General features: G+C 51.5%; 1 protein-coding gene and 1 non-coding gene across 3 annotated transcripts in view; both read left to right on the forward strand.

The window, feature by feature from the left end:
* GRIP2 (glutamate receptor interacting protein 2) overlaps window positions 1-24,486 on the forward strand; it is a 114,063-nt gene that overhangs the window by 53,563 nt on the left and 36,014 nt on the right. Inside the window, exons 1-3 of one of the 2 annotated variants that reach the window (XM_012502238.2) lie at window positions 9,066-9,165; window positions 23,552-23,632; window positions 23,911-24,046. In XM_012502238.2, the coding sequence (XP_012357692.2) occupies window positions 9,126-9,165; window positions 23,552-23,632; window positions 23,911-24,046 (257 nt within the window). In that variant the 5' untranslated portion in view covers window positions 9,066-9,125. Of the gene's footprint in view, window positions 1-9,065; window positions 9,166-23,551; window positions 23,633-23,910; window positions 24,047-24,486 lie in introns of those variants that run through there. The other variant, XM_030801676.1, reaches the window with a different exon arrangement.
* LOC115832235 lies at window positions 18,404-18,510 on the forward strand. The gene has a single exon (XR_004027661.1). It is a non-coding gene; the product is annotated as a U6 spliceosomal RNA (small nuclear RNA).

Here is a 24,486-nt window from a genome sequence, read left to right on the forward strand (position 1 = left end):
ACACTGGGTCTCCACTGAAGCCACATCCAGACTGAGCTGTGGCCTCTCCTGCCAGGGCTCAGAGGCCATGGTGTGGGACCAGGGGGAGCCATAGGGAGGAAGGCTGCAGCTGGGATAACAGAGTGACTCTTACCCCTTACAACTGTTCAGGAATAGGATGGGCTGCTCAGAGGTGGTGAGCTCGCATTTATGGGGGTGTACAAGCTGTGCTAGACAGCAGGGAGGATTCCTGCATTCTGCATTGAACTACAGTGTTAGAAGGGATGAATTGCTGGTTTCTTTCCAATAAGGCAATTCAGAGATTATGTACATTCATCATGTATTTCTCATTCATTCATTCTGGAAACACTTGTGTAGCACTTACTGTGTGCACAACCCTGCCCTGGGCATGGGGTTGAAATCAGTGAGCAAGACAGCTGTGGATCTCCCATTTAGTGGAAAAGAACAGGTGGAGGAAGGGCCAAGAGGAAAGGCATTGGAGGAAAGGCTGAGGGAGGTAAAGGAGACACACCCCACATGGCCAGGGTGGGCCTCTGGGTGGAGGGTATTAGACTGGACTCTAAGGATGAAAGTGAGGAAGAACATTCCAGGCAAAGGGAAGAGTCTGTGCAAAGGGCTCGAGGAGGGAGCACCTGGTTCTCACGGTCTGGATGTCTGTCCATCCTAGTTGGGCCACCTTACCAAAGCCCCTTCCCCTCTCTCGACCTCATTTTCCCACTGTAGCATGGGAACAGCAATGTCTATCCCATAGGACTCTTGAAGGATTCCATGAAACAGTGTACATAAAGTGCTGCGTACCCAGTAGGCGCTCAGCAAATGCTGGCCCTTTCCTTCTCTCTAAGGCATTTGCGTTTGGACGGAGGGTCATGCTTGATCCATGGGTGGGTGGTGGGACTCCGGGCACAATGTTAGCCACAGGCTGACCCTGGGACCAAAGCTGGTCACAGGCACAGGATGACAGCTGTGCCCACCCCTCCCAAAGCTTGATCCACCGCCCTCATGCCTTGATTACCAGCCACAAGGGGGAGTCGCTGCATTAACTCCAGGGTGCGGAGGTCCGTGCACTGCTCCTGACAGCTTGGCCTGTGTACAGCTGCACAAGCTCTCTGTGTCTTCACCTGAGGGGCCTTCGGAGAGCCAGCTCCTTCCTAAATGTCATCCACATGGCCGGTCACAGTGCCAGGAATGCCACAATACAGTGCCAGGAATGCCCTGATTCAGTGCCCTCTCTTCTCTGCAGAACTGTGTCTGCAGAACCCGGCCCTGCGTGCCTAGCCAGCCCACCTGCTCTTTAGGGCCCCTTTTGGTGGTGCCTTTCCTTCCCACTTCCCACCCTCTGCTCAGGCTGTGCCCTCTCCCTGGAAGTCCCTGCCTACCTCACCTTTGAGTGTTGAGTTTCTTTGTCCCTCAAGGCGTGGCTCAGACACCGCCTCCACCGGCAGCTTCCCTGGACTCCTCCTCTGACCATCCCTGCCTCTGTTCTGGGTGGGTTTGTGGCAGATCCTCTTTGGGTGTAGTCCCTTTTACAAGAGATGCTGACATTTAGACATGTGTAATGTTCTTGGCCCACAGTAGGCCCTGTGTGAGCAGTGGCTGGACTTTGAACTTGGGTTTCTTGAGTCCGAGCCCAAGACTGTCTCTAGGACAGGGCAGGGAGGGGCCACTGCATCCTGAGATTGGATGCTTAATGCTGCTTTTTCCTGGAGCTGAGCCCCAATAGCTTTGTTCATTTATTTCCATGTTTTGCTTTTTGTTAGGAAGGCAGAGAGAGGGCTGGTGGACAGTCAGAGCAGCCCCTGAGGGGAGGAGGATGGGGAGGGTGGACAGACAGCGAGGCCCGACCCCTCACCCAGGAGTGCTCTGAGCACCCATTCAAGTCAGTTTTCTAAGACACTTCGCTGACTCTATCCCTCTCTCCCTCCAAACTCTTCCAGCAGCATCCTCAGGAGAGAGTTCCAACTTCTAACATGCCATTTGAGGCACCTATTTATTTTTAATTTTTTAACTCCAAGTTCCAAAGCTTGAGCTAAATTTCTCAGTTCAAAGCACACATGGTTCTGGGTCATCCCAGTGTCGGATCTGGCTCTGTATTATCTTATTTCTTCTCCTTCATGCCCTATCCCCACCCCCAATTACTTCCCTCTAAACTTGCACTTGAAATAGGTGAAATAGGTCTTTCTGTCTGTGTGTGCCCTTGCAGCATAGATAGTGCTTTATGTGTCTGCTTTCAATACATAATGACACCACATTTCAATACACAAATGATACCACAGGGTAGATCTCATTCTGTCTCTCTTCTTTCCTTCCTTTCCATGGTTCCTCCCTCCCTTTCTCCACTCCTTTCTTTCTTTAATGTGACACTAGGTTTTCTAAGATCCGTTCATGTGGCTGCACTTCTAACTGCTGTGTCTCTAACTGCTGTGTCACACTCCATGGTGTGCAGTCACCACGTTACCTGTCCCCTACCCTAGGATGGAGTCCCAGGTCACCTTTACCAACATTCTCAAGAGTTCATGCCCCTTAGGGACCTGGGTAGGGGATAGAGAATTACTCTGCAATAACTTCCAAGAGTGAGGGTGCTGGGACACAGGTGGCCAGACATGGAATTTCTCCTAACACTACCAGGTGCTGCCACTGTGGCTGCCTCAGTTTACCCCCCACCAGCTGTGCTGTGACTTTTCATCTCCATCTCCCCACATCTTCACCAGATCTTGGTTTTGTCTGCATTTCTAGCATTTGCCATTTTGAGGAGAGTCAGGTGAGAGCTTGCTGTTTCTGTTTTCACTTCTCTGGTGACAGTTAGTTGGGATGCCTCTGCCTGAACTTGGGGCCATTTGCCATCCATGCTCTGTGCCTCGCCTGTTTATAGCTGGTGCCCATTTTTCTTTTTCTTCCTGTTTTGCATCAAGATACATCCTGACTCCATGCTTTCTGACCTCTCCCACTGGCAATTCCTCAAACGTGCCCTGTTGACTGTCATTAGAGGAGCTTTGATGCTCAACTGAAGGGGAAAATGAGGCTGAGAGCAGAAGGGACCTGGATTGCAGATCTCCCGCCTCTGAAGTGCCTGGCCCATTTCCTCCCTCAGACCCCTCACCCCCGTGCCATCCTGACCCTTGCAGCCCACTCCCAGTAGTTGTCATTGCAAAATAGAAGTTAGGTCACACCACGACCCTGCTAAAAACCCTCCCCTCACACTCAACAGAATCCCACCTCCTCTCCTTGGCCTCAGCCAACCTTGTCTCTGTGCCTTAGCTACACCTGCCCCTCAGCTGCTCCTGGTACCCAAGCTTGGTCGGCCTACCTGGAACCTCCTCCTCCCTTTGTGCCTTCTCATCCAGCTCCAGGCAGTTACTGTAGAGCATTCCCCTCCCTCTACCTCACCCACAGGTCCCTACAGGGTGTGAAGATGCTGGTGAAGGAGACCTGGGGCTCAGCTTAAAAGTCGCCTACTCTGAGAGGCTCTCCCTGACCACCTGCCTTGTATTCTCTGTGCCAACATCGTGACTGTGTCTGTCACAGCCCTCAGGACCATCTCGAATGCCTTCCGTCTGTCCGTCTGGTTTTCTTGCTGGATCTCTGGTCCTCCCTAGACCAGAAGCTCTAAGAAAGGAGGGTCTGCCTGCTCTGTTCACTGCTGAAACCTCTGGCCCAGCTGACCTCTGGAAGGTAGTAGGTGCTTAGTAAATATTCTCCGAGTGAATGAGTGACCATAGAGACAGGGCAGGGCCATGATCATGCTGGCCGTCTCCCTGTGCCCACATGCTATAGTTTTTTAGGTGTTTTGCTCATTCACTGAGCTTCTCAACAAAGACCTTGTTAGTACAGACAACTTCATCATCCACATTTTAGAGGAGAAACCTGAGGCTCAGAGAGGCCCACTGTACAGTTGTGCTCCCATGTCCTCTCCTCCAGGAGGGAAGCTATTGTGGGTATCAAGGGAAGCATGGAGCCCAAGAGGGAGCCCCTGGGAGCTGCCCCATCCGTGGCCAGGCCCCTGGCCTGCTGGTGACTTGACCCTGCCCAGTCAGGGGTTCCCAGCCCCTCTCAACATGTGTTTGTCTCTGGCTGGCTGCATTGGTCCTCCTGACTCTGTCTTCACATGCCTGGGCTCTGGAGAGTGGTTCGGTGTGTGCATTTCTCGGGGCCACTGGGTGGGGATGCTGTCAGGCAGGCCTGGGTTCAAACCCTGGCTCCCCTTGACATTCTGCCTAAGGGCAAGTGGCTTCACCTTTCTGGGCCCTGGCTTCCTCATCTCTGAAGTGGAGATGTTCCTGGGATGAAATGAGAAAATGTGTGTAAAATGCTGGTCACAAGGCCTGGTGCGTGGAGTCTCTGCTCCGATTATGTGAACGGTGGCTCTTCCCAACATTCTGGAAACCCCCACTCCTGAGCCTGTCCACACGGCTGCCATGCTTTGCTCTTGCGGCTGTCGGAGCCTCCTTGGCCTATGGCCTTGCGTGTTTTCCTGTAGGCTGGTAGGCTCTGTGGGTCTGAGGCCCACAGCTTGGGGCAGCCCACTGGGTGGCACTACCCCTGAAGCTCCTCCCAGCCTTCCCTGCAGTCAGGTGAGGGGCCGTGAGGGCTGGGGAGATGTGGGATACCTTGGACAGAGTGGGGACAAGACCAAACAGCGCCCCCTAAGAGGGGGTCACCTAGTGCCCCTCCCCTGTGGCTGGTGGAATCCCAGACTCAGCCTCAGTTTCCCCATCTATAAAATGGGTACGATAATGCCTACCTGGCTGAAATGTTTAACAACAAGATGCAGGTTCTGAGAGGACCAGGCAGGGAGGGAGCAATTGTCCTGGCCCGGCCCCTGGGGTGGAGGGAGGAGGGTCGGAGGAAGAAGCAACTGACAGCCCAGAGCAATAAAGGTTTATCTCTCTTGTCCTTGAATTGCCATCGCTGCCTCCCTCTCACCCAGACTTCATTTCCGGCTGTCACTCAGGGCCCCTGGTGGGCTCAGGACAAGGCTCGCCTGTGTCATGACGGACTCAGCCCTGGAGTCTGAGATGAAGGACGGAGGCCTGGGTCCAGGCCCTCGCTGTGCTGGTGGGGCACCCCCGACAAGGCCCTCTCTGGGTCTCAGTTTTCCCATCTGCGCAGCATGGGCTTGGTTCTCAACCACAGTGGCCACTAGCCTCTGGGTGGGAGGGGCTAGGGGTCTTAGGAACCCTGCAGTGTGAGAGGCAGCCTCACACAAGCAGAATGCCCCAACTCTAGTGCCAGTGGTGCCCCCACTGAGAGACAATGTGAGGGCCCTGCAGGCCTGGCCCTGCGTTGGGAAGAGCATGTGGTGACCGTGAGTTTGCAAAACCCTTCCAAGGTCTCCCACCCTCACTCCTCACAAGGGGCAAGTGAATCTCAGACAGATGTGACTTGCCCAGGGTCACACAGCTTGTGGGTGGTGGAGCTGGGATTCGAACCTGGGCATATCTGACCTGTGTGCTTAGCTCCCTTGAAATTCTGTTTCTGGCCTGTTTGGCGGCGTTAGTTTGAGACTTTTGGCAGGGAAGTGGGTGGATGAACGCTTTCTGTTTCATTAATACGTGGTCTTCCCAACCCTAGGGGGTAGATGTTATTATTCTCATTCTACACCCGAGGAAGCTGAGGTCCAGAGAGATTTGGACAAGTGCCCCGATCACACAGGAATCCATCTTCCAATTGTCTCACAAACCTGGGGACATGGAAGTGTCAGGGCCCCTCCTGACCAAAGAGGGGCTGCCTGCCAGCTCAGTGGCCCTGCCATCTCCCCTGGGCTGCTCAGTCCCCCTCACGTGTCACCCACAGCATTTGAAACATGGAGCAGTCAGATGCTGTCCTCAGGAGCCCCTGGTGGCCTGGGTGCTTGGCAGGCCTGGCTTCCAGCCACCTTGCATGCCCAGGCAATCTGTTCCTCTTTTCCTCTGCTTCCCTGAAGTTGGCAGCATTGGACAAGAAGGATCGTCTTTGGAGGGTGGTCAAGCAGCAGCTTTGCCTCCTCTCATGTCCTAGAAGGAGCCCTTGCTGCTCATTCCTAGGCCGCCTCCCAGACGGAAATCCTTCTGTCACCTACTGTCAGCCTGCACTCTATGTTTGAGGTGCTTGCAAAGCTGTCTCACCCCGCTGCACTACAGCCGTCCTTAGCTCTCCATTTCCTGCAGGATGAAAGACAAACTCTTCAATACAGTGCGCCTCAAACTTCATATGCATCACCTGAGGACCCTCTTAACATGCAGCTTTTGATTTGGCAGGCCTGGGCGGCGCCCGAGCAGCTGCGTGTCTGACAAGCTCCAGGTGATGCAGATGCTGCTGGTCTTCAGACCGCACTTGGAGGAGCGAGACCCTAGTAGACCACCCCGGGCCTGGCTGTATCTCTGTTTCCTTCTTTGTCTCCTCACTTAGTCATGTGGGATTTCGGCCATGGACTCACACACATGCAATGGCTTTTTCCTTCGTGGACAAACTCCTTCCCATCCTTCAAAGTCAGTCTAAAAAACCCTTCTCAGTGGACTCCCAGACAGAGCTAATTCCTCTTCCTCTGCACACCCAGAAGCTTTACAAATCCCTGAAATCCTGAGGCCCATAGCAGTGCCATTAAGAATAGCAGTGCTGGTGCCAGGCCTCCTGAGTGTGAAACTTGGCTCCATCCTTACCAGCTGTGTGACCTTGGGCAAGTTGCTTAACCTCTCTGTGCCAAGTTAGTTATTTAAATTCTGTCTTGTTCCAAAATGGACCAATAATTGCTTCTGAACATGCACTTGGATAAAATCAAATGAAAACGTGCTCAGTAGGGTGTCGAAGACAGAGGGCAAAGGGGAGATGCTGTTTCCCATCTGCCTCTTTGTGTCTTGGTCCTACATTGCATAGCATGGCAGGCACTCAGAGAAACGCCACATAGAAGCTCTCCCATAATCCATGGCATGACATTTCCAGGAGCTTGGGGGTCCACAAAAGTAAACTCCAAAGGAGCAGTGAGAGAGACAGAAATGTGGCAAGGCTTCCAATTGCCAATCTTAATCACTCATTTAAATGCACCTGTATGGAGAGCAAATTTTGTTTTGAGAAGGAGCAGATACAGGAGTTTGAGACCAGCCTGGGCAACATGGCGAAAACCTCATCACTACAAAAAATGTAAAACTTAGCCAGGCACAGTGGTGCCTACCTGTAGTCCCAGATACTAGGGAGGCTGAGGTGGGAGGATCATCTGAGCCTAGCCAGTGTGTTGCAGTGAGTGGAGACTGCGCCACTGCACTCCAGCCCAGGTGACAGAGTGAGACGCTGTGTCACACACACACACACACACACACAAAAAAAAAAGGAGAAAGAGGGAGAAAGAAGGGGCAGATCTAACTCCAACTGCCTGGGTGCCATGCGCCTGTCCTCCCTGACTGAAGAGGCTGTAGATGGAGGGAATGGAGGCAAGTGGAGTGAGGATCTGTTAGAGCAGTTCACATGCATTCCTTCCTGCGTGGTTGAAGCTAAGACTGCTCCAAAGTGGCCTCTGTGCCCTGGTGAAGGTCAGGGTCTTCATGGCGAGCCTCTCCCTGACCACTGCCAGGGTACCGGTGGCCAAATTGAGTGCATGTACCCCCGTCCCTGCATGATTTGAGTCGTCCAGCAAATGTCCACTAAATTCAGGTCTTCCCTCTGCAACCTGACCCTCACCACCCACCCTGTGGCTGAGACCTTGGCATCACTGCTGGTCAAGGGAAACTTGCCTGGCACCTGGACCCTTCCCCAGAAACAGATCTCAAGTCACCCAAAGAGGAAGGCACCATGGGAAGTGGGTGACAGGGCAGGGTCTTGAGTTTGCAGATACAAAGGCACAAGTAGCCCTGCCCCAGATTTAGAACCTGGATTATTCTAAAGATGCCACTAGTGTTGGGCTGGCAGGAGCCAATGTGGGCGGCCCAGGAATTGTGGCTAAATTCCATGCTGGGGTCACTGTTCTGGAGGGAACCCACAAGAAGCCTCGGGTCCCTAACTACCAGGCAGCCCTCTCCCACTAGCTGCAGGACACATGGAAGAAATATGAGGCTCGTGTGTTCCCACGCGGCCAGGAACTCCATGGGAGGCAGGACTTGTCTGTCTGGTTCTCTGTTGCCAGATGCACTGTGCAGTTGTACAGGTTGTTGACACCCACCATTCAGTGCCCTGTCACCATCACCCCACCCTTCTTGGTGTCTGACCCTCAGTTGGTGCCAGCACACACTGGTGGGATGGAGGGCAGGGGAAATTGGGTGCAGCCTGCCACCCCTTCTCACGGACAGGTAGAGGAGGAGCCTCGGGGGTCCATTAAGATCAGCCTGGTCAGTCCTGAGCCAATGTGGAGGAATCCCAGGAGTGTGCAAGGCTAAGGCCCAGCTGGGTCTGGGATGGGGCAGAGCCTGCCAGGTGTGGCCGGAGCCTGTGACCAACTGGCCCTGCCTATCAAGCCCAGAGGCGGGCAGATCCTCCACCCAGCTCACTTGGTCTTCACAAAAAGCTGGGTGGCCACTCCATGTGGCAGGCTGCTGGATTCATCTTCCCTAAGTCCCATCTTACCGAGAGAAAACTGATACCTAGGAGAGGTAGTTGGAACATTGGTGGGAGGGCTCTGGAGGGTCTCCAGGCTCAAGGGTTTCTAAGCTGAGACCTGCAGAGATGCCCTGGCATTGTTCATGCAGTCAAAGCGTCTGTGCTTCATCTAGCTTATGTCCTGGGGTTCTGTGCAAATTCTCTTGGAATCTGCCACTTAGGAAAAAAAAAAAAAGTTTGGAAAGCACTGTTCCCTGTCTCCAGATGAAAAAACTGATGCCTAGTGAGGGCAGAGTCGTCTGCCAAAGTCCCAGGGCAAGTTAGGAGCAGGCTCTCTCTCTGCCTGAGAGTCCTAGAGGAAGCCCCAGGCATGCCACCTTCAAAGACCCCCTGTCCAGACCCAGGCTGCAGGGGTGGGGCATATTGGACCCTGTCCTGGAGCCAGCCTTGACAATAGCCATGTCCCCTTTAAGCAGAGAGCCGCCCGCTGCAGTGGGTGGACTCGGTGCCCAGCCAGTGGGAGCTGTGAGCTTCCCTCCCACAGCCCCTCCCTGGGGAGGGGAGGGAGGGCCAAGCAGCGTGGCTCCCGAGGGAGTTGGTGGGCAGCAGGGGAGACAATAGCAAACATGCTGTGTGGGCTCAGCCGGGAGACCCCTGGAGAGGCGGGTACGTAATGGGGGGTCTGTGGGCAGAGTGATGGGGCTGAACACATAGATCCCTCTGGAGCTGCTGCCCAGAGAGAGGGGACTGGATGGCTGAGACCTGGGACTGCCACTCCCTGGAGAGCCAGGGCTTGGGGAGGGTGGGGCAGGACACTTGCTGGGGCTGTCTGTCTGACCCTGGCCACTGTCCTGCAGCAGGATGGCTGAGCCTCCCCCAGGGCTGTCCAGCACAGGCAGGCAGAACAGGCGGGTCTGGAGGTTCCGAGGGCAGTGCTCAACCTTGTAGGAGGAAGGCTGGTCCCATCTGGGTGTGAGCGAAGCCTTTTGCCCAATGTCAGGATCTGCACAGCTGCCTGGTGGGAGTGAGTGTCCAACCCAGAGGGGTGACAGCCCAAGGCCCATGGGCAAGGTGGTGGTGAGGAGCTCCTGTGCCGGCACAGGTGGGCAAGAGGCTGGATCTCAGCAGGAGGAGAAACTCTGGTTTGGGGGTCTGACTGGTGAGCCCCTGGGGCTCTGGGAATGTGTGGGATGGGGGATCACAGCTGCCACATTCCTGGGTGTGCTGAGGCTGGGACCCAGGGGAGGGGCAGACACGATTGTTCCATCTCTCTCTCCAGCCTCAGCCTGGGCTCACCTTATTCCTCCAAAGAGGGAGCTTGGGGCCTGGACCAGAACATACTGCATTCACTGCCCTGGGGTTGCCTCACTGGTTTCTTCCCACGCTTTTGACATATCTTTGCACAACAGCTCCAAGGGCAGGGACTGTGGTCCCAGTGGACAGAGGAGGAAACCAAGGCTCAGGGAGGGCAGTGGCTGAGCTGGGATTGACACCCAGATGACTTTTACAGCAGAGCCCCCAGCCCTGCTTCTGAGGGCCCAGTGGACTTTGATTCCCACCTCCCTTTCCATAGCAATGAGCAGAGCCAGGTCACCTCTGGACCCAGCCTTAGCGACCCAGAAAAAATAACACTAATAATCATAATAGCTGGCTGTTGTCGAGAGCTTCCTCTGGGCCAGGCTCTGTTCTAAGCTTTCTGTGCATTTTCTCATTTAATCCTCATAACCACACTGCCACTTGGGTACTGTTATTCTCTCCATTTTACAGTTGGGAAAACTGAGGCAGAGAGATGCTAAGTGACTTGTTCAAGGTTATATAGCCAGAAGTGACAAAGCTGGGATTTGACCCGATGGGTCCACCCATCGTTGGCAACTGCACTGTAAAAGGAGGCTCTGCCTTCTTGGCCTGGGCACATCTGTTCTTTCAACCCAAGGCCCAGGTGAATGGGGTCACCTTGGTCTGCTGTGGTCAGGGCCACAAAGGCAGCAGTGCCCTGGAGACCTTACCTGGGGCACTGCCAGGGAGGCGTCTCCCCCTCCTCATGGGCCTATGACCTCCGTCTCGGCCCAGGTTCAGCATCAACTGCCTGGGCCTTTGCCCAGTCTCCTTCCTGGCCTCCTGGCCTCCACCCCATTGCTGCCATGGGAGGAAGCTTGCCAAAACTCAAATCTGCTCAGCTCCTGAGCCTGGCATTCAAGACCCTTCCTGACTTCTCTGACATTTTCTCTCTCTGATGACTTACTTGACTTTTACCCTCACCACTGTAGCGCCCACCCTAGGTCTCCTCCCCAGATCACAGAACCTCATGATCACACTTGCTTCAGTGTGCATCAGCACCAAGGCTCTTCTTCCAAAAAGTGTAAAGATGGAGCTTCAGGCACAGTGGGATCCAGATGCTCAGTTAACATCATTAGGACTCTGGGTCTCTTTGTAGCTTGCTCTGCTTCACTTTAGTGAGCTTCATTTCCAGGCAGACTCTCTCCTCTCCTTGAGAGTTCCTGGCACCTTCAAACGTATGGTCAACCAGCTCAGTCATCCCTAAGGAAAGAGAGCCTGTTTCCAGTAGTTCCAGCAAATGCCCCAGAAACAGCTCTCATTGGTCCAATTTGTGTCACATGCCCACCTCTGATGGATCACTGAGCCTCTGATTGGCCAGGCCTGGTCATGTGGCCTCTCCTGGAGCTGGTGATGGCAGCCATATACCTCCACATTTGGCAGAGAAGACTGCAGCCCTGAGAAGTCAGCCCACTGGCAGTGTGCCTCAGTGAGTGCCAGGATTGGAGCTGGGCTCTGTGGACCAGGCAGCCCTGTGCCCTTTCTCTGCTCCTGATGGACTCTGGGTGGGTCCCTTCTCAGGCCCCACACCCTGGGCATGTCCAGTCTCGCTCCAGGGAGTCTTGTTTTCCTGTCACTAACCCCAGAGCTCTGGCAGGAAGGGATCGTGACCTGTCTCAGTTGGCCAGGGCTGGGGCACACAGTAGGCCTGAACACAGATTTTGGCAGGAAGTCCCTCTCCATGTTCACTCTCCTGCCTTGAGGACAGGAGGCCTGCTCTGACTCCGCAGCCACAAAGACATCTTTGTTCTGGGCCTGCCAGGTCTGAGCAGGCACTTGCTGCCATGCTGGGGGCAGGGAAGTCTCAGTGGGTATGGGTGCACATGTGTGAAGGTCCCCCTGCCGTGCCCTGGGCTGCCCATTCCTCCGAGGGGCCCCCACCAGGCCTACCCCTTGGCTCTGAGACTCCTCAGGCAGGCCTGGCCTCCTACTCCACAGCAGGGGCTGTGGCCATGGGGGATCCTTCACCTGAGTTTGCATCCTGGCTCTGTCTCTTCCTAGTCTCTGACCTTGAGAAACTCATTCCGCCTCTTTGATTCTCATTCTCCTAATGTGTAAATGGGAATTGAATTAAAAAAATATTTGCTGAGCATGTACTACATGCCAGACAATGTTGTCTGTGCTGCACACAGCAGTGAGCAGACAGACAGAAGCCCGGCCCCCTGGAGCTGACATCCCAGTAAAAATAGTCGTAAACAGTTAGATGGTGTTGATTGCCCAGAGGAACATGAAGCAGGGAGGGAGCGGAGAGGAGGTGTGGAGGTACAGGGTGCATGTGTAAGCTCAAACAGGCGGATGGGGAAGGCCCCCCTGAGGAGGTGACATTTCTACAAGTTCCTGAAGGAGGTGAGAGGGGAGTTTTGATGATGTCTGGGGAAGAGTTTTGTGGGCAGAGGGAACAGCTGATGCAAAGGCCCTAGTGGGGTGTGAGTCTGGTGGGCCTTGGGTCGAAAGGACAGATATGCCCAGGCCAGGAAGGCTTCACCTCCATTTAGAGTGCAGTTTCCAAGGTGGGGTGGGCCCATAGGGTCAAATCTCAGCTTTGTCACTTCTGGCTGTGTAACCAGGAACTAGTCACTTAGCATCTCCGTGCCTCAGTTTTCCCAGCTGTAAAATGGGGAGAATAACAGTGCCCAAGTGGCAGTGTGGTTATGAGGGTTAAGTGAGAAAATGCAGTGTGCTGGAATGGAGCCGGCCAGGGCGAGCATCAGGAGGTGAAGTCAGGGGACCGAGGACTAGTTGTGGTGAGGACTTCTGCTTCTACTTTCCCTGATCTGGACTCAGTCTTCTTGTGACTGCAGGCAGCCACCAGTGGGAAACTGAATGGTTCTGTGGGTGACCCTGATTTTGAGGTCATGCTCCTTGAGTTTGCTGGTTTTAGAGTGGGGCAGGGGAGCAGGACCCAGAACGCAGAAGGCCAACCCCCGAATTGGTCCTGTGCCCCCGCTCTCCCATGGTGGGATGTTGGCCTGCGTGTGGCTCAGGCCTGCTGGGCAGGAGCCCCTCTCCCTGTGTGGAGGAGGATTGTGGGGGTGCGGCCTCTCCAGGTGATGCCATGGGTCCTGCTAGCCCTGATGCACCCAGCCTGTGAGTGCCTGAGCCCTAACTCAGGGGCTCTTGGGGTACTGGAGCTGTCACCTTCCCAGTGCCCTGGTGCTTCTCATTTGGGGTCTGTTGCCCTCCTGTTTGGAGGGAAAGAGCAGAGCCGAGGGTTCAGGGCATGGTCTGTTGTGAGGTCAGGGAGCCCTGGGTTCCAGGTGCCTCTGCAGCTCACTAGCTCAGTGGCTTCTCTGGGCCTCAGGCTCCCTATCTGTAAACTGGGGACAATCGGTGAGCCTCCCTCCTATGGTTCTTAGGACAGTTAACTGACTTAGCATCCATAAAGTGCTTAGAGCAGGCCTGGCCCAGGGAAGGGCCCAACACTGGGTGCTACTTATTAAGGTTCTATTTTTTTTTCTTTGCAATCCTTGGCAACAAATGAATGAGGCTTCAAATTTTTAAATCTATTGATGCATTTCTTTTTGTCTCCCTGAAAAATGTGCTTCTGCCGAGCCTATCTGATCTTTCTATGCTGCTCTCCCTCTGGAAGCTGGGCTTCCTGGGAGGCTTGTCACCCGTGGGGATTGGAACTGTCATTCAGAGGTCAGCCTGTAACTGGCTTTGAGGCATCTCCATTGAGCCCTTGGCCTGTTCCAGCCCTCAGTGGCTAGGGAGGAATGCCCAAAGGAGCTGGGGCTCTGCCTGGAACTGAACAGCCCCGGGGCTGCAGGCATTACAGCAACTTCCAGGCTTGCATGGATGGGGGAGTAGGCAGGAAGGTGCCCAGAGGGTAGGGCCAGACCCCTTAGGGAGCCAGAAGGCCTGGGCTTCAATCCTGGCTCTGCCACTTAGAAGCTCTGTGCCCCTCGGCAGTTCCCTTGACCTCTCTGTGCCTCAGTAGGCCTGGGTTCAAACCCTGGCCCTGCCCTTTATCATGGGATATCACTTAACCTCTCTGTGCCTCAGTTTCCTCATCTGTAAGATGAGAATCATGATTATACCGCCTCAAAAGTGGTGAGGATTAAATGAGATCATGCTTAGGAAGCACAGAAACTGGCACTTAATCACTAGGAGCTGTCATCATGATTGATCTAGGAAAACCTTTCAACAAGGTGAGGGAAGCAGGCAGGGAGGGAACCGCCATGTTTTATGGTTTCTGTCCACACTTCCCCACAGTTCCTCCCAGCAACCCATAAGGTGGGCACCAGTACCCCCATTTTGCAGAGGAGAAGTCTGAGGCTCAGAGAGAAGTGACTTGTCCCAGATCCCTTAGCCAGTTGGCAGCCGATTTAGAATCAAAGTCTCAAGTTGGACTGACTCCAAAGCCTATCCCTCCCTTCCCACCATATCAACAATCCCTTCCCACCATATCAACAATCCCTTCCACGGTGGAGCAAAGCTGGCCGGGTCTGGACCGTCACTTGGTGGAGTGCTTAGCGCCCAGGGTCCTCTTCAGCACCCAGGGTCCTGGTGTGCTGGCATGGTCCTGGCTGACAGCTCACCGTCCCTGCAAATCATGTCCTGTTTGCCCCAAGTGGAGCCTCTGGGCATTTGTTTTCTCAGTGGTCCCTTTTGAGATGCTGAGTCCTCCCTCCAGGAGGCTCACAGAACAGGGCAGCAGTCAAAGCCGGTTGACTTTGTCGTCCCGCCCACTCCCCCATGCTTCTTTCCAGCCACCCCGCTTAGGCAGGACCCTGGCGAAGGCAGCCTGGCAAGGAGTTGACTTCCTTTTCCCTTTGTCAAAGCTCAATAGCCCCCTGGGGCCCCAGAGAGCGGGAGATAATGAAGGCAAATTAGCCATGATTTCAAGAGAAATAAAATAAAAAAGAAGCCCACCCACCCCGGCTGCAGCGTGGGCCTGAGTACCAGGTGTACAGGTCTGAGCTCCAAGCACGTTTCTCCCTCTGTCCCTCCTCCCCTGACTTGCACACCCCACATTTGCCGGGACTGGCTGGCACCACTGCGGAAATGAATTTTCCTCTGAAGCGAGTTCCTACAGGACGATTGACTGAAGGCAAAAGCTCATAATTGCCCATTGCTGGAAGGAGGAGACAGGGAAAAAAAAAAACATGGATAAAAATATCTCTGTTTTTTATGCACGTTTCCAGCTGAAAAGTGGTGGGAAAGATGTTTTTGAAAAGGCTTCATCTCTAAGCATGTAATTACCAGGTCCTGGAACAAAAAAGAGAGAGTGAGAGAGAGCAAGCATGTTCTCTGAGGAGGGGGCCTAGGGTCTGAACCCCCAAGGGGTTTTCTATAAATAAAGTGATCCCCTCAACTTCTCAAGCTCTGGCCAGCTGGAGTCAGCCATGGGAGAGACACCCCCATTTTTCAGAGGGGGAAATGGAGGCTCGAGTCACACAGCCAATTGGTAATTCTAACCCTATTTTGATTCTTGGTTTGGATGCTGCCTCAGTTCCCCCCCATCTGAGGATGTTTGTGAAAGAGAGGCCCTATGTCCCCTCTGAATAGGCATCAGCAAACACTGCAGCATTCCTTCCGGGCACCTTTCTGACTATGCCGGGGGATCTTGAGTGCTCAGAAACCTCTCATCTGGCAACTCGCCTATCAAGAATGGCTTCTTGACTTCCACAAGAGGCCACCAACGGCACACCCTGAGATGCACATGCATTCCCTAGGGAGGTCTCTCGAGGCCTCGCCTGCTGCCCACTGACTTTTTGCGCACAGTAGTATGACTTGTTCTGTAGCACACAGTCAAGTCTCTGACAGCTGGGAAAAGAGATGGCTCACAGCCTGAACCCCAAACCAGCCAAAAATTGTAGCAGGAAGGGAGTTGCGGCCACTCGGTGTTGAGACCAGCAGACTCTTGCACCTCCGCTGTCCCTAAGGTGTCACTGTAACCCAGTTTGTCACCTGGTAGTGCACTGGAGCAAAATCTGAATATTGGGATAAGGAAAGGGAAGAGAGGCAGTGTCAGAGACAAACTTGGAGGGCACCACAGAGACCCAGTGCATGGGTCCTCCCCTTTGCTAGCCAACATCAGGCACCCTGTGCTTCAGCATCCAGCTTTTGGGGGTTCCATTGTTCCTCCCCGTCTGAATTTCTGACTTGTTTTTACAATTAGGGCTCACAGCTCCACATCCACTCTGGGATTCCACTGCTCTGAATTTGGTGAACCTGGGCTTTGGCTTCCTTATCCTTTCCTTAAGAGATAATCCTTCTCCCTCCCCCACTCTCCTCTTAGGATTCATAAACCTGGAGCTAGCAAGCTTATCTCTGGTCTTCCCAAGACAGCTGGAGAGAGAGAGGGATTTTCCAGGGACAGAATCTAATCTGCACAGGATAAGACATATTTTAATTCCAGAATTGCCCTCATAAAATACCAGAGACATTCACTGTCACACAGTTGATAGAACCCAGTCTTTTTGATTTTATTAGCTCAGAAACATCTTGTTGAATCTAAATGAAGTGCGTATTAGGAAACCGTAATGGGAGGCATTATACTTAATGGGGTGTTGCCTGAATCCGTTGCGGCTGATGTGAACTGGAGGTGGAAGGGGAATGAGCGGAGCTGCTGAGGACCCAACCCCAGGGGACCTGGAAATGATTCCTGGCTTAACTGCTATTTGATTTGTTATTTGTCAGCTGCTGGCAAGCAAAGAGAGCCCAGCCTTGGTCTGGCGGAGCACGGTAGTTGGCGACTTGGACCTTTCTCAGTGGTTACAGCTGCAGGTGGGAACACTCTCAGGCTTCCGTAGGCCCAAGTTGAGCAGCAACACTAACTCAGGCTGAGCCCCGCCCTCAACTCAGCAGGATCCGGCCGGACCAGGCTGAGCCCCGCCCTCAACTCAGCAGGATCCGGCCCGGAACCAGGTTGAGCCCCACCTCCGACTCAGTCTGAGCCCCGCCCTTAACTCAGTCTGAGCCCCGCCCTTAACTCAGGCTGAGCCTGGCCCAGACCCAGGTTGAGCCCCTCCCCTAACTCGGGTTGAGCCCCGCCCCTGACCCAGGTTGAGTCTCCTCCTGACTATAGAGCAATGGTTCTCAATTGGGGGCGATGTGGTTCCCCTAGGGCACATTTGGCAATGTTTGGAGTCATTTTTGTTTGCCACAGATGCTCCTGGCATCTGGTGGTTAGAGGCCAGGGATGCTGCTCAGCTTCTTACAATGCAGAAGAGAAGCCTCCACCACGGGAATCATCTGGCAAAAAATACCCATAGTGCGAAGGCTGAGACACCTCCCGTAGACTGAGCCCTGTTTCCAGTTCTGGCTGAGCCCCGACCCTGGCCCAGACTGAGTCCTGACCTTGACTCAGGCCACTCATACTCTGACTGACCCAGCCCTGGCTGAACCCTAATCAGACCCTCCCCTCATGAAAAAGACCTGGCTGGAGCAGAGTGGGGGAAGTGGCCTCTGCCACCTGTGGGGACCGAACCTTCTCCCATCCTTTCTCCCGCTGCCGCTGAGGATGGGAGGGCGCGTGGGCCGCTGGGTCAAGTCTCACTTTCCATGGGTGTGAGGTTGGGGAGGAGAGCGAAGTTCCCACAGCTGGCAAATGGCAGAGCCAGGATCTCTACTGAGGCCTGGCTGACCCCTGAGCCTCTTCTGCTAACACTAGGCTAAGCTGGAGCCGCAGAGGTTGGGGTGGCAGGAGAGCCCTTCTTCAAGGGCAGGCGGGGGCATGTGCGGGCTCAGACGAGGCCTGAGGAAGGAGCAGAAGGTGTCCAGGAGGGCTGAGCCATGAGGCAGCGCAGGGAGCCCACCAGCTTGATGGTGTGTCCCTTCTCACTTTGGCAATTGTTCTTGCCCGTGTAAGCCCAGTACTGAGAAAGGAGACTTAGATGAGGAATGTGAAAAAAATAACCCGGTCGATGGGGCCTCAAGCACAGGGTAGAATATGCAAAGAGGCCTGGGGTCTGCTTCCAGCTCTTGGTGGACGCTGCTTTGGACAAAGACCTCCCTTTTCTGAGCCTGTTTCCTCGTCTGTCAAATGGGTGCGATCACAGCACCTACCTCCTCCCAAGGCCACTGTGAGAAGTGAATGAGGTGGAATGAGATAATGTGGTGGTGTGCACAGGGCATGGCTGCTGCAGGATCTGTGAGTTTCCTTCCCCTCTCTGTCAGCACATAGAGGAGAAACCAGAACATGCCCCATCAGGCTGAACCCTGCCCTTAACTCAGGCAGAGCCCCACAAAATGAGGTATGTGCAAAACGAGGGATGCTGCAGGGGGACTAGGGCCCAGCAGGTGACCAGACAACCTTCCAGCTTCAAACTCCTTTGAAATGCTCAGGTGCATCACAGAGGGGGAAAGTAAGGAAAACCTGGGGCATCAGAAATGAAGCGAGTGAGAGTATCAAGGAGATAAGGATGTCTGTGTAATCACCCCATCAACTTTGTAAGGGAGGTCTGGCCAGTCCAATAAGGCAAATAAGAGAAATGAAAGGCATAAAGTTTAGAAAGTAAGAAATAAAACGGTCATTTTCACAGGTGATATGATTATATAGAAAATCCAAAAGAATCTATGGCTAAACTTAGAATTAATACGTGAATTTAAAAGTTCAGAATATGTGCTCGCTTAGGCAGCACAGATACTAAAACTGGAATGATACAGAGAAGATTAGCATGGCCTCTGTGCAAGAATGACACACAAATTTGTGAAGTGTTCCATATTTTTACAAAAAAAAATAGAAAGAATGAATAAGACCTAGTATCTGATAGCACACTAGGGTGACTATAGTCAATAATAATGTAATTGTACATTTAAAAATAACTAAAAGGGTTTAATTGGATTGTTTGTAACACAAAGGATACATGCTTGATGTGATGAATACCCCATTTACTTTGATGTGATTATTATGCAGTGTGTACCTGTATCAAAATATCTCATCTACCCTATAGATATATACACCTACTATATACCCACAAGAATTAAAAATAAATTTTTTAAGCTCAGAATATAAAACGAACTGTATATTTTTACGCAAGGAACAAATAATTAGAAAATGAAATTTGAAAAAATCCAATTTCTGTAGCTTTAACATACTTTAAATGCCTAGGAATACATTTAATGAAAGCGGTATAAGACTTTTTCTCATACAAGTACACAGTGTTCTTAGGAGAAATTGAAGATAAAAATGAATGGAGGAATATACTGTGATCATTGACTGGAAGATTCAATATTGTCTCCCAAAGAAAAAGACATCAATTCTCCACAAATGGGCCTATAAATGCAATGCATTTCCACTCAAAAAATAAAGAGAAATGGAAAACGAGCAGGATGAGTGCCGGTGATGCTGGGGCTTCTCTAATGGGGTGGCAGCAGGAATGGGAGGGGGGATGTTTGTGCATCTGGTAGCCGAAGGCTTGGGTTTTAATGGCTCAGAGCTACAGGAAAAGATACCTTGTACTTTCCCAAGTTGGTACTGAGACCCCGGCACAAAGCCAGGACCTTTGGAGAGATCTACCCTCAGTGAAAGAGGAGACTTGGAAAATATTCACCCACCTATCAGGGAGCTAAAACAAAAGCTTATCTGTCTCAACTCGGCCTCCAGTGGTCTCCTTTGAGGATTTGTAATCTAAGGTGTGCCCCTTGTTTCTGGTGAATGTTAGAATTTATAGTACCACCATGGTTCTGGAATCTTTGAGCCAAGATTGGTATTTACAATACCATGGGGGTATTGTAAATTCTAACGAGTGTTGTAAATACCCATAATCATTGGTATCAGGGTAATGATACTTTGGCAAGCACCCAGGGGAAGAAATGGAAAATTCTCTCTGGACCCTGGAGCCCTACAACCAGGCTGAATAGAATTCCCGCAGTTGAAGCCCCACTAAAGATGAGCTTACAATCCAACAATTACCAACCACACGAGGTAACAGTCTACTGTAAGGGAGAGTCATCAGACACCTAGGCAGAAGAAATACCTCCCAAGAGTTTGAGATAATGGAAAAATAGAATAATAGATGAATGTTCAAAAGATTTAAAATTATTAGAAACATAAGGAGCTACAGAAAAAGAAAGAACAAAATATAAAAACAGAACAAAGATAAAAGCAAAATAATCAAACAAAGCTTTCAAGAGCCATAAATGTACTGTTGGAATTAAAATTGGGGATGGGTATTAGACTAATAGTTATGGTATTACTTTGTAAGGTGGGATATAGTACTTTTGTTATATAAGAAATATGTTCCTATTTAGAAATGCATATTGAAATATTTAAAGATGAAATTGCATTATGCCCAGGATTTGTTTTAAAATATTTCAGCATAGATAAAAATAAATGGACTAAATATGGCAAAGTGTTAATGATTGTTAAAACTACCTGTTAGGTAAATCCAATTCATTATACAAGTGTTTTTCTTGTTTTTTGTTTTTTTTTGAGACAGAGTCTCGCTCTGTCGCCCAGGCTGGAATGCAGTGGCACGGTCTCGGCTCACTGCCAGCTCCGCCTCCCGGGTTCATGCCATTCTCCTGCCCCAGCCTCCAGGGTAGCTGGGACTACAGGCGCCTGCCACCGCGCCCAGCTAATTTTTTTTTTTTGTATTTTTAGTAGAGATGGGGTTTCACTGTGTTAGCCAGGATGGTTTCGATCTCCTGACCTCGTGATCTGCCCCCCCTTCAGCCTCCCAAAGTGCTGGGATTACAGGCGTGAGCCACCACGCCCGGCCACAAGTGTTTTTCAAACTTCAGTGTGACACAGAGTCACCTAGAAGGCTTTTCAAAGCACACATTATTACATCTGACAATGGATTTGTATCCGGAATATATGAAAACTCAATAACAGGGAAACAAACAACCCAACTTAAAAATGGGCAAAAGCTTTGGCACTTCCCCAAAGAAGATACAGATGAATGGCAAGTTAAAAAAAAGTGCCCAACCTCATTAGTCATTAGACAAATGCAAATTAAAATCACAGTAAGATACCTCTGCACATGTATTAGCATGACTAATTTTTTTTTTTTTTTTTAATTAGGGAGATAGGGTTTTGCCGTGTTGCCCAGGCTGGTCTTGAATTCCTGGGCTCAAGCAATCCTCCTACCCTGGCCTCCCAAAGTGTTGGGGTTACAGGTATGAGCCAATGTGCCCAGCCTAAATTTTTTTGTTTAAACCCTAACTGATATTACCAAGTGCTGATGAGGATGCACAGTGATTGAAACTCTCTTTCATTGTTGGTGCAAAATGGCACAGCCACTTTGAAACAGTTTGGCATTTTCTTATAAAGTTAACCATATTCTTGCCATACCACCCAGCAATGCCATTCCTGGATGAAACAGAAACTTATGTTCAAACGAAAACCTGTATGCAAATGTTTATTATGGCTTTATTCAAAATCACCAAAAACTGGAAACACAAGTCAATAGCTGAACAAACTGGTACATCCATTGGATGCAACCCAAGTCATCCATAAAAAGATGCAAACTACTGATACACATGACACTGTGGCTGAATCTCAAATGATTATGCTAAATGTAAGAAACTAGACTCAAAAGCGTACATACTGAGTGATTCCACTTACATGACATTCTGGAGAAGACAAAATGATAGAGACTGAAAACAGATAAGTGCTTATGGGGAACAGAGGATGGGGCAGGGACTGACTACAGTGGAACATCAAGGGAGAATTTTGGGGGCCAATAGAAATGTTCTAAAACTTGGTTGTGGTGGTGGTCAGGAGACATTTTCCAAAGCTCATCAACATGCTCACCACAAAGAGTAAATTTTACTATATTTAAATTTTTATTTATTTTTATTTTTTATTTTTTGAGATGGAGTCTCACTCTGTCACCCAGACTGGAGTGATGTGGCGTGGTCTTGACTCACTGCAACCTCTGCCTCCTGGGTTCCAGCGATTCTTCGGCCTCAGCCTCCCAAGTAGCTGGGGTTACGGGTGCCTGCCACCACGCCCCACTAATTTTTGTATTTTCAGTAAAGATGGGGTTTTGCCATGTTGGCCAGATTGGTCTCGAACTCCTGACCTCAGGTGATCCGCCCACCTTGACCTCCCAAAGTGCTGGGATTAACAGGTGTGAGCCACCATCCCCCGGTCTAAATGTTAAAAAGTGGAGAAAAATATAAGTTAGACTAATATACTAATATACACACACACACAGATTCCTGGATCCCACCCCCACAGTGCTTCCTTTTTCAGGTCCTAGTTGGGGCCCAAAATTTTCCTTTCTTACTTCCCTTTCCTTCCTCCTTCCCTCCCTCTTCCCTCACCTGCCCTCCCCTTGCTTTCCTTCTTCCTTTCCTTTCCTTTCAAGTAATTAGAAAATGAAATTTGAAAAACAATCCAATTTCTGTAGCTTTAACACACTTTAAATGCCTAGGAAAGGCAATACCTTGGAAAGGAAATCCCTTCCCTTCCCTTCCCTCCCCTCCCCTCCCCTCCCCTCCCCTCCCCTTCCCTTTCTTCCTTCTTTCTCTCCCTCTTTCTCTCTTCTATCTCTGTCTTTCTCTCTTTTTGAGACAGAGTGAGGGTCTCAGAGTCTCTCTGTCACTGGAATGCAGTGGCACAATCACAGCTCACTATACTTTCAACCTCCCAAATTCAAGTGATCCCCCTACCTCAGCCTCCTGAGTAGCTGGGACTACAGGCACGCACCACCATGCCCGGCCGGCCAATTTTTGCATTTTTTGTACAGGTGGGGTTTCACTATGTTGCCAAGGCTGGTCTTGAACCCCTGGGTTCAAGTGATCCACCTGCCTCGGCCTCCCAAAGTGTTGAGATTACAGGCATGAGCCACTGTGCCCAGTCAAGAATTTACATTTCTGACAAGTTCCCAGGTGTTGTGGGCCTGGGGACCACATTTTGAGAATCTCTGCATCATACCATTCTACCTTCTTTATGTTTGAAATGTATGAAAGATTTTCTACTAACTTAAAAGAAGCAAAAAAGACAGATTTCATTGCAGATTAGACGTATCTTAGAGAGATAAAGAAGACATGGAAAATATGAGAGAATGGTGGATATGGGTCATGGAGAATCAAATGGAAAGTTCTAAAGTACATCTATTAAGCTTTTCAAAAGAGAGATAGCTGATGGAAACAATATTTGAAGAAACACAAGGGAGCGCTTTCTCGAATTAGAGTGAAGGAGGACAGACTTATCTCAGGCTGCCTAGAACGCCTGAGAATGTGATTCGTAAACTGTAAAGTGCAGTCCTCACGAGGAAGCATTAATCAGGTCCACCCAAGATTGAGTTTCCTCTTGGTCAGAGCTGTCTCACATGAGCTGCGCTGCCTGCGTGTGAGAGAGCTCCCCATCCCAGCAGGTATGTAAGCACAGCCCTGGGTAGTAGAGTCAGCAGAACTGGGTTCTAATGCAGATTGCATAACTCTCCAGCTGTGTGACAATGGGCATGAGTTGGCCTTCTTTGAGCCTCAGCTTCCTTATCTGTACAGTGGAATAATCTGATCCATGGTGACAACATTCACGGGGTTGTTGAGACAGTGAACCACAGAATGGCTGTGAAGCTCCCAATATATAGTGTAGTGCTCAAATAATGTTATTCAGCCCCAGGAGCAGGGTCCAGGCTTTCTTTGGGAGGAGCAGCCGTGAGGATTCTCCAGCAGAGAATCGGGTGGAGCTAGTGGCAGGAGGGAACCCATCTTACAGACCACGTTCACGGAGTGGAAAATTACCGAAGCAGAGGAGGTCCGCAGGAATGGAAACGAAAGTGGAACTCGGCCTTTCCCTCTTTCTCCCCTGCAGACGATGGGCCCTACTCCAAAGGAGGCAAGGACGCAGGAGGGGCCGATGTTTCCCTGGCGTGCCGCAGACAGAGCATTCCAGGTAATGAGGCTTCCCTCATTCCCTCTTTTTCTGCCCTGGAGGCACAGAGAGCCCTAGGTGGGGGTCAGACAGCAACAGCTCTGCCACTAACTTGCCCTGTGACCTTAGACCAGCCACTTAACCTCTCTGATTCTCCTCTGTAAAAAGGAGGTGATCATCACGCAGGGCAATGCAGCAGAGTGCCCTGCTAACCAGGTGCTCGCCTCACTTATCTTAGAGCTGGGGGCCTGGAGTGGCCCCAGCTGCCCGCTCAAGCCCCCATCCCCATCTGTCGGCAGAGGAGTTCCGAGGGATCACTGTGGTGGAGCTGATCAAGAAAGAAGGCAGCACGCTGGGCCTGACTATCTCAGGTGGCACCGACAAGGATGGAAAGCCCAGGGTCTCCAACCTGAGACCTGGGGGACTTGCAGCCAGGTGAGAAGTGGGCTTGGCATGGCGGCAGGAGGCGGGTGCAGAGGCAATGATGGGAGCCCAGGGCCAGTGGAAAATGTACTGAAGGTCTTAGGCAAAGCAATCAGGCAGCTGTTTCCAGGAGCATCCATCAACTTGGTGTCTGCAGAGGGAAGGCCTCCAATGGAGGCTGTAATTCTAGGCCCTGGCTTCTCTTTTCTTTTACACCAGGGCCTTTGCATATGCAGTCCCCTATGTCCAAAAGCCTGTTCCCCACAGCATCCTCCTGGCACACTCCTCTTTACCCCTCCACGCTCAACACAGAGGTCACTGCCTCCAGGAAGCCCCTCCCTGACCCCAGGCCAAGGCAGCTGCACTGCTCTGTTCCTGAAGCCCCACATGCACATTTCTGCACACATTGTCTGATTTCCCCTATCATTTGCCCCTGTGGCTCCTTTGGACTA

Source organism: Nomascus leucogenys, chromosome 21, assembly GCF_006542625.1.
Source record: "Nomascus leucogenys isolate Asia chromosome 21, Asia_NLE_v1, whole genome shotgun sequence".
Classification (NCBI taxonomy): Eukaryota; Metazoa; Chordata; class Mammalia; order Primates; family Hylobatidae; genus Nomascus; species Nomascus leucogenys.